Below are 9,952 nucleotides of genomic sequence, written 5' to 3'. Positions count from 1 at the left end.
ACACAGATGAGTTACCAGTTGAATTTAAAGCCATGGCTAACTGCTAAATAAATGGTACCTGCACTGAGAGTTTGAATTCACATTTTGTTGTTATGCCTTGTAATTTTGTGCGAGTTGGAAATATTTTTGTGTATAGTTGTTGAGATTTTGTTCTATTTCAGAACAGATACATATATTTCATACTGAAAAAAGAAATTAAACATTATATTTAGATCCCAGTTGTTGGGATTTTAATTTTGTTTCAGAACACACATATATTTCACACTATTTCAAAATAAATTATATGTTATATCTCGATCGTAGTTGTTGGGATTTTAGTTTTGTTTCAGAACATATATATATATATATATCAAATTGTTGACTGTCGTTGGGATTTTAGTTTTGTTTCAGAACATATATATATATATATATATATCAAATTGTTGACTGTCGTTGGGATTTTAGTTCTCTTTCAGAACAGATATATATTTCACACTATTGAATATTATAAAAAAAACTTGAATATTATACGAATGAATGAATTCACTACTCATAAAACGTTGATTCAATATAATGTAATGCACACTAAACTGAAAGATAAAATCCATGTGAACAGTTGGGGACCAAAATTTGAATTCCATGATAAAAAAAAACTTAAACATTATATGAATGAATGAATTCACTACTCATAAAATATGATTGAATATAATGCAATGCACAACTAGATTATAACTTACAAACCATTTGAAAAGTTGGGCACCAAAATTTAAAAATTCAATGATAAAAAGGATCACTAAATCAACATTTTCACGATCGTTTCCAAAGCTGTCTTAGACAAAACCAACGTAAAATTGGCATAATCCTATATACATTACAAAAATATAAACAAAATGAAGAAGCAGCAGCACTGAGATTGAAACAGCGGCACTAAGATTGAACAACAAGCCCTTCTCGTGATAACCACAACTCCCCTCACTCTATGATTCAACCAAAACTGGCATAATCCTATATACATTACCAAAACAGAAACAAAATGAAGAAGCACCAAAATTTAAAAATTCAATGACAAAAAGGATCATTGAATCAACGTTTTCACAGTCATTTCCAAAGCTGTCTCTAGACAAAACCAACATAAAACTGGCATAATCCTATATACATTACAAAAACAAAAACAGAATGAAGAATCAACAGCACTGAGATTGAAGCAACAACACTGAGATTGAACAGCAAGCCCTTCTCGCGGTAACCACAGGTCCCCTCACTCTATGATTCAGCTCCAGATTATTTCTCTCGACCTTTCGGCTCTCTCTCACTGGACGTGGCTATTTTGGCAAAATGATCGTTCAAGCTTTTTCTTTAGTTTACATGGGCATTTCAAATTTTTGGACACACGTGGTTTACAAACTGTAGCTTTTCCTATGACCGTGACAGTCGCCGGCAAATGTTAGCTACATGCAAATGGTTTCTATCAACCGCAAAACTGCAAAACGACAACATGCCTCCACGTCAGCCCGATGGTGGGTCCAAGAACATGTCTCATGGCATCATGGGAGGGCATGCGATTTTGGAGCTACATCATGGCATGGCACGTCATTTTCAAGCCAGAATAGCTACAGCCTCAAAAAGAAGGTGCTCTCAAAACAATTAAAGCCAGTTCAACTCGCAACTCAACAAAAAGCCACAGCTAAGCTAGCTCCAAAATCGCACGTCAATAATATGAAATTTTTCAAAAATTACACATCGTTGAGTAAAATTAGCGACGGCTTTGAATTTTCGAAAAAGTCAATAACACGAGTTTTATAACCCCATTTTGAAACCAGTTTAACCGCATCCCTTAACAAATAGCTCAGATCTTCCAGAATGCTCTTTTTTCTTGGACACATTCTCATTCCTCTAGTGTCATCTTACTCATGTTTCATGGAGAAAAATCGATCGACTAAATGGGGGCCTGGTTTCAAAACTCATGCAGGCCAAGGGCAGGGCAAACTGATCACAGGAGCAGCGAGCTTCATGAGCGCTCATGTGACCCTGGCTCTAAAGAAGAGCGGCTATGGAGTCCTCGGCCTAGTCAACTCCAATGATCTAACCTTGAGAGAGCTCGTCAGCCACTGTTAATGAAGGGCAACATTAATGACCGAGATTTGGTCCTCAAGATCTTCGATCTTATCTCCGTGATCCAAGGCATGCATCTCGCAGCAAAGCGGGGAGTACGTTACGCAATGGAAAATCCCATATCATATACATTCACAGCAATATTACCGGACTGGTGAATATATTAGAGGTCCAACCCCCAGTCGGCGGTCGGAGGGTAGTGTCCAGCTTTTTATATGGGCTCAACTAACAGTCTCCCTTTAAATTCTTTATACCTGAGTTATTTTAGTGGTGGAGAATTTGTGTAGTCTTAAAAAAACACAGGTTCAAATTTTGCATAGGGTAAAAGTATGTATGTTTCATTTGTAGTATAGTTAGGTGTCTCCCACAAAGAGTATGGGGTAGTCTGGTATTACTATAAGTCATTTGTAGATCCATAAACAGATTGTTTGCTATTGTGGACGATAAAAAGATTTATTTCCATTTTTATTTCAGCAAAAGTGACCAAATGGTGTGCTACTCGTTGAGCACGATATTGTGGATTATAAAAAGATCCATTTCCATTTCAGTGAAAATGACCAGACAGCCTGCTAGCCTGTACTCGACAGCGAAGAACCCTCACATATAACCTTGCCCTCATGTATAACCACTTCTATGGACTGCTATCAACAATATCCGGCCTTAGCAGACCAAAATGTCTATGCAGCACATAGGATGCACCTTTGACTGTCTTGCGGACGCTCTTACATGACACAAAGATTTCTAATATTGTGAACTGTTAAAGGATCCATTTCCATTTCCATTTCAGAGAAAAATCCTCTACTTGACGACAATGAACCCTAACAAAGAGATTGCCCTCACGTATAACCTTGCCCTCGTGTATAACCATTCCTTGCCCTCATGTATAACCATTTCTACATATTGCTATCACCAATATCTGGGTCTTAGTGGACCAAAATGTCTATGCAGCACCTGGGATGCACCTTTGTTCATCTTGTGGACACCCTTACATGACACAAAAATTTCTAAAGATTTTACGTGTATCGATGACATCATCAAAATGTCAATTGCAATGCTTTATACGGTGGGGAAATTGGCTTTGGCTATTTTTCTAAAGTTGATTCTACTAGAGTGACCTGCAATGTCAGTCAAAGAAGTCTCATGTGTTTAAGATGTAAATTTTTTTTTAAAAAATAACAGACAAAAAATTATATTATATGAAATTAGTATGAGATGTTGGATTCAATTGTATGAATTTTTTCATAAGATCAAATTTCACGATCCATCATTAAGAAATAAAATTCAAGAATGGCCAATTATGAAGATTGATCAAGAGAATGATGGAACAAGAGAATTGGATTTGAATCATGAAATTTGATTCAAAACTTCAATAGATCAAGAAAATGATAGATCATAGAATTTGAATTGAAATAAAGATCTTGACTTCTAATTTTGATGATACACAATAAAATATGATCCACCACATAGATAAATTTACATGCACAGTTAATTTTTTTAAAACATCTCATGCTAATAAAATATTAACAAAATGGAGAAGTGTCCAAGTGCCATCACTAGTCCCTTAAGACTTTTCAATGCAGAAAGGTAGGCTTCACTGCCACGCTACAAGATGTACTTCAGAGGCTCATGAGCTAGTTAAACTCAACCAATAGAAATCTGTACAGCTCTGTGATTGAGCTCAAATACATACATCTAGCTTTATTGGTATTAATTGTGAATGAAAATGAATAAATATGACAGGGGAAGAAGCAAAAGCTTCCACTGCTTCCCATGTATTAACTTCTCCTTTCAGCACTTATAGCCTATTATTCCCTCCCGAAGGAAATGTATAAATACTACAATAAACATTTGCTCCCCAAAATCCAGGTACTTCTAGTGTTGATCTGTCAAAACCTAAATTTAAGAGCTGATAAATTTGTTGACAAATCCAAGCATGAAGAATATTAATTGAAGCGACTGCAATCTTGTCTGATTTCTCCTTGATCGCCCACCTTAACACCAACGCGACCTAGATTTGTGATCGCTTGTATGAAGCCTGCATTAAATCTAGATGGATACCTTGCATAGATTTTGACCGTGTTTCTTGAGCGGCTATCAGTGAATAACACCTGGTCAGAAGTGAGAAGACCTTTGCCATTTTCCAGATTTTGGTAGTAGACATTGTCAAATTTATTAGGTGTTGTAGGGTCCAAGCTAACAGCAACGTCTGGATCCACATTCATGGGACAAATGTTCTGCAGTTGGCTTGCATAGTTGCTGTTCAAAGTGAGATCGAATGGGTTGCCGTAAATTCTGTATGAAAAGTCGATGCAGTGAGAGCTCCCCACTGTATGAGCCCCTGAAAATAGAAGAAAACATGGTCTTAATAAAACCTATTCAAAATCAAGTGTAAAACATGTTCAAAACATGGTGCAAGCCCATGAAAGGATCATTTCATTCATAGGGAAAGTTTACTGCACTAACATTCCCCTTGAAACATAAATTGGAGATCTACAATAGATTATGAGTACAATAGTTAGTCTGAATTGTTACCAGATAGAGCAATCATGTCTGTCTGAGATAAGCCCTTTGCGTTGAAGAGAGTGACCAACTGATCTAGATTGAATGAAGCCTTAGGCAGGTTTCCATCGACTCTGGATGCTTGAGATATTGTTCCATCTCTTCTCCCAAACTCCACATTATATGTTGGACCTCCAACCTGCATATAACACAATAACCAAAATGTTTAGTTCTTCAAACAGTCATCTGTTGACGGTATTAATGAATATGCAAAACATTATCAAATGCTATAAAGAAAACGGTTTGATTCTTGAACAATACAGGGGTTTCATAATGTCAAGCATTATGTCCTAAGTATTTCTATGGTAGCAGCAATTCAAAGCAAAAAATGCCTGTCCATTTGTAAGTGCTTTTTGGTATTAGAAATTCAAGACAAGTGCCTGGCCTGCCTGGCCAAAGAGAGGCTGGTCAAATCCAACAGATTCTCTCGTTCTGTGAGTTTTGTGTGTCAGTTATTTTTACGCATATTCTTAGGGAATGGAATGGGGTGGCTGACTGTTTGGCCAAGTGGGCTGCTGATTTTGGGGAGGGTTGGTCTATGGAGGATAGGGGACAATTCTCTCCTGAGTTGTCTCAGGTGCTTGATCAGCTTGTTAGTCATGATAAGTCTATGATGTAGTTGCTTTTTGTTGGGCTGTTTGCCCTCTTTTGTTGTTCCTCTTTCTCTGTTTTCAATAAATTTTTACCCCTCTTTTATTGTCAACAGGGTTAAGGCTTAAACAGTTGGATAAATTGTTTGTTATTTTGGAGGTCAAACAAGCTGTCCTCTGAAAGGAATATGCAATTGCTTACAAGTTATAGAACACTGTACAGATTCCGTCTAAGAATATAATGTTGGAAATAAGTCATATCCAGATCAAAGATGAACTGATCTTAAAGAGGCTAGTATCTTATTGGTAGACCACTCTACTAACAAAATAAAAAAAATTAGATTTGAATCCTAACCGATCCAAAAAACTCAACACATAAAAAGATAATCTTTTCTAAAATGTTTAATTAAACTCTATAAGATAGAGTGACACGTTCCAAATTAACTCAATTCCATCCTCTCTGAAAAACTATGCATCTGTTGTATAAGTTCCATTTCAATGACTATAAGCACAAATTGTACATATAATTACTAGTTTGTCGATAGCTAATCTCTATTTATCATCCCAGGCCTAAAAACTTGTTAGGATTCTATTTTCAAGCATTTATGAGGATTTCTCACCAGTGCTATAACATCTCTGGTAGCAATGGCTAGGATATCAGCACAAGACACGGTGTTGGGACACACGTTCTCTACAGCTTGCTTTGCTTTGATTACAGTATCAAACCCATCCCCAGCCAGAGACAAGTTATCTGGACTGTCCTTTTCTGCCTGATTGTTTGCAGTAGATTGGATGATCACCGAGGCGTCACATCCCTGTCACACACAAAAAGCACCAAACCATTTCACTTAATAAATTTCTGATATTTATACCGTCAAACAACATGTTAATGCTAATTGTCATATTGATCTAGCATCAATAAATACAAACAATGCTACCCATTTCACCCATTTAACCATTTCTATTACGAGTTACAAGATTTTTTTTCTGTTTTAGCTATTTTCAATTCTGATGATAGATTACAAGTGTGATTCGAAACATTGATGAAAAAACTCTCACACACTCAATACACACTCAATCCAAAAACAGCAGCTATTATAACATAAATTTATTTCATATCTTTAAGAAAATGCAATTTCGGATTTATTGGGACACATTATAACTGGCTGAAAAGAAATTATCTTTTCCTTACCTCAACGAAGCAATCATGGAAGAAAAGCCTCAACGTGGCAGGAACAGTCAGAAATGACTGGCTGTATTTTTTACTAACAACTTCTTTTACAATGGCCTCAACATTGGGACATGAATTGGCATAAAAATTTGTACTAAGCAGCGTTGATTGGGCTGATCCTTTACAAATGCACACTCCCAACAGTACCAACAAGATCAGGCTCAACTTTCTACCCATAGTTAACAGTACATACCAACTTTCAGCTCCTGTTGATTGCTTAGAAATAAGGTATCTAGGTTTACTAACTGAGATCTCAAACTTCTTTCAGCATAATAAACCAAAACGTCCAAGGCAACTTATCACTAGTACTACTTTGTAAACCAGTTCTATGACCTCCTCTGCCTATCGGGTGAATGCTCTCCCAACTTTCTCTATTAAATTTGCTTAAACTCAGGAGTCCCTCTTCATGCCCATTTAAAACACTCCATGTCATGGTATATAATAATGGAAGTAAGTTGGAGGAGTTAATGCTTATGCTACCTATTGTGATCAAGAGATGAGTCAACTTTATAAAACAATGGATAACAAGAAGGTTAACCAGTCTGTACTACATATTTTTTACACAATCAGATATCCGGTGTGCACGTTGTATGGCATGCATGAATCTGCTTATTGCACGTTGCATATCGTTGCGTGAATGCACAAACGGCTTCACAAGAAAATACTACTAGTAGCCAATGGTCAATAACGGGGGGTGCTGGGAATCCGTTTACCCTCGTGGGTGTCTTTAAACAAGTATTTTCCTTGTACAAAAATTATTAATTGCAGCTCACTCCATGGTTGTGAGCTGGACTTATTCTTGGTGGAATATTTACTAATTCCTTCCACTTGTATAATTTTACATTTTTTTAAAGTTTTATTTAGCATGATTATCTACATAATAAAAAATGTCTTAGTTTTTTGTTTTATTTCTAATAATGCAAGTTTTCAAGATTTTTTGTTTTATTTCTAATAATGCAAGTTTTCAAGATAAGTTTTTAGAGGCCTTTGGATGTATCTAGGGGAGACAATGTCTATGCAACCACAGAATGGCTGAATGGCTGCTACAAAGAGCAAATGACACTTTTAATAAATAAAAAATGGGCTATTTTGTCAGTTGGAAAGTCATTTCGTCTAGGGGAGAGGACTTAGTAGTTGAGCATGTTTTAATAGTTGAGACTTTAAAGTTGTTAGTGCTAATGATGACTATCCATAATTGAATGAATGTTTCTCTTAGATCCAAAAAGCAACGAATCATGTGATGCGACATTAGCACACCAATAAAACATGACTTAGTCCAAAAGTATCAGTCTCACTTTTTGGGGGGCCTTTTTTAAACACTTTGTCAAAAAAACATGTTGATGTGGCATCATATTTGATGATGTGGCCCTAAAACCTTAGTTATAGGTAGGGGACTTGCCAAATAAGCTACCATAAAAAAATGGGAGTGATTTGGAATTTCCACATAGGATTTTGAGAAGTGTGAAGTTAGGGTGGTCAACTACTGGGTCCTCTCCCCTAATACCCCTATATAATAAGGCAGTTGTAATTCATTTATTATAAGTTCATTTGATCCTTGATCATTTGATCAAGAAGCTCTTGTAATCTCATGAATCGATAAAACAATTTACTTGTGTTTCAATTTTGTATATCTTTCATTTGGTGCCAAAGCGAGTTCAAGAAAGTTTCGTAGGTTCAAGAATTTGAAGAAGCAAGAGAATGTGGGTTGAAGAACTAGTCAAAGCACTAAAGAAATTATTAAATCCATCCATAACTGAAGACAAAGGATAAAAGAAGTAATCCACAAGAGGTTGTCAGAGAAAATTGACGAAGATCACAAACCATTTTTGTGATATTTTCTAGTTAGGTAAGCCACCCATGTTGAAAGGGCAAGTATTCTTTAAGTCAATGATGAAAGGACGAGTATTTTTTAAGTCAATGATGTCAAACATGATTTCAATGCAAAAATCACCTCCTTAATGAGGTGAAGTCAACCCTCAAAGGAGGAGATTGTAGGCAAAAATATCTAGCATAAATTGCCAAGTTTCAATCAACTTTTGAAAAAAGGTGAAGCCCTTCATTTATAGGGTTGTTAAAGGAGAAAAGGGAAAGCTATCACAAATCATAAAAAAGTTAATTTGTATGAAGACGATTGTGGATCTTATAAATGCCATAGAATTAGTTAAAGCCATCAATATGAAGTTGTGTGAGGAAATTATATCCCAACCTTAGAAAAGGCCATAGCATTTTGTCAAAAGAATTGAGTCCCTCTATTAAAGGAGAGAAAGTGTGGACAACTAAAAGGAAGAATAACTAGGTAAAATGCAATTGAAAAAGAGATCGCCACACCGTTGTAAGAGAGAAGCCTGCACAAGTTGAAAGAAGAAATAAAATCAGTTGCAACTCTGAATGAAGAAGATCCAAATATCAGATATTATTGTTTTTGTGTTGAAGCCATTAGTGGTTGAAATTAAGGGGGAGATTGTTGGAATATTTAGTAATTCCTCCCAATTCCATATAGTTTTATGCTTTTAGTTTTTTGGCTTTATTTAGCATGACTTCATAGGTAAAATCACTTTACTTTTTTAATTTATTCAAATAATAATGCAAGTTTTTCAAGACAAGTTTCCAGAAGTCTTTGCTTGTATCTAAAACCTCTATATAATGAGGCATTTTTAATTCATTTATTATTAGTTCATATGATGATCAAGGAGCTCTTGTAATCTTTTGAATCAATAGAGAAATTTATTTGTGTTTCAATTTTTTATTTCTTTCAATTATCTCTACAAAATGACATGCCTAAGACATTATACATACATAACACCACATAAAAGGGGATAAAAAGTACATATCAACACAGTCAAGGACCGGCTAAAAAGTAGATTTAGGGTGATGCTAGATGATATGGAAAGGGAGCAACAAATTTTAGGTGCAAAACCTAGAAAGGGAGGGAAAGTAATCAATGCAAACACTAATACAGTATATTTTCAGCATAAATTGCAGTAATATTTAAACATAGAAGCCAATGTTGAAAACACTATGGGTTTGAAAGTTTTGTGTGACTACAAACACTTTGCATTTTTAAAAGTTGTCTTCTACTATTGAAAGCGAAAGGGTGGAATCTAGAGGGAAGACTACAAGTGGGGGCAAATCATTATATGAAATTTTAACTTGATTGAACATTAATTATCATTAATAACTTCTCTAATCATAACATTTGGATTTATCATTAAAAGCATCTATTGGCAACTTATCAAATAAAGAACATAAGCACACATTTACACATATGAACACCATATATTTACGTCATGGTAACCCATAAGGGAAAAAACCACAATGAGAATAGCTTCTTATATCTACTATTCAAATCTAACCTCTCAAAGTAGAAATATAATAAGGAATTTGGCATATGAAGTAAGCACCAACCTACTAGAGACACCAATCCCCAATTATATTTGTAGGCACCGACCTATAGGAGAAACTAATCCCCTACTTTAAGATT

General features: G+C 35.5%; 1 protein-coding gene across 1 annotated transcript; it reads right to left on the bottom strand.

Annotated features, from left to right (window-relative positions):
• Nucleotides 1–3,562: 3,562 nt before the first annotated feature.
• On the bottom strand, nt 3,563–6,885 carry LOC131075498 (peroxidase 51). Its single transcript, XM_058012341.2, has 4 exons — nt 6,433–6,885; nt 5,861–6,055; nt 4,624–4,789; nt 3,563–4,429 (listed from the first exon to the last, which is right to left on the bottom strand). Exons 1-4 carry the CDS (start codon nt 6,646–6,648, stop codon nt 4,035–4,037), a joined length of 972 nt encoding a protein of 323 aa, XP_057868324.2. The 5' UTR covers nt 6,649–6,885; the 3' UTR covers nt 3,563–4,034.
• Between the last annotated feature and the right edge of the window lie 3,067 nt (nt 6,886–9,952).

Source organism: Cryptomeria japonica, chromosome 5, assembly GCF_030272615.1.
Source record: "Cryptomeria japonica chromosome 5, Sugi_1.0, whole genome shotgun sequence".
NCBI classification, from domain to species: Eukaryota; Viridiplantae; Streptophyta; class Pinopsida; order Cupressales; family Cupressaceae; genus Cryptomeria; species Cryptomeria japonica.
Note: the sequence above shows the minus strand (reverse complement) of the source record. Positions and strands in the feature narration are given on the sequence as shown.

Excerpts from the sequence above, each read along its gene's own strand:
- LOC131075498 (XM_058012341.2), bottom strand. The coding sequence starts at position 6,648 with ATGGGTAGAAAGTTGAGCCTGATCTTGTTGGTACTGTTGGGAGTGTGC. Across the intron at positions 4,790-5,860 it reads CCAGAGATGTTATAGCACTG|GTTGGAGGTCCAACATATAA; the intron begins GTGAGAAATCCT and ends TGTTATATGCAG. Across the intron at positions 4,430-4,623 it reads AGACATGATTGCTCTATCTG|GGGCTCATACAGTGGGGAGC; the intron begins GTAACAATTCAG and ends TTCTATTTTCAG.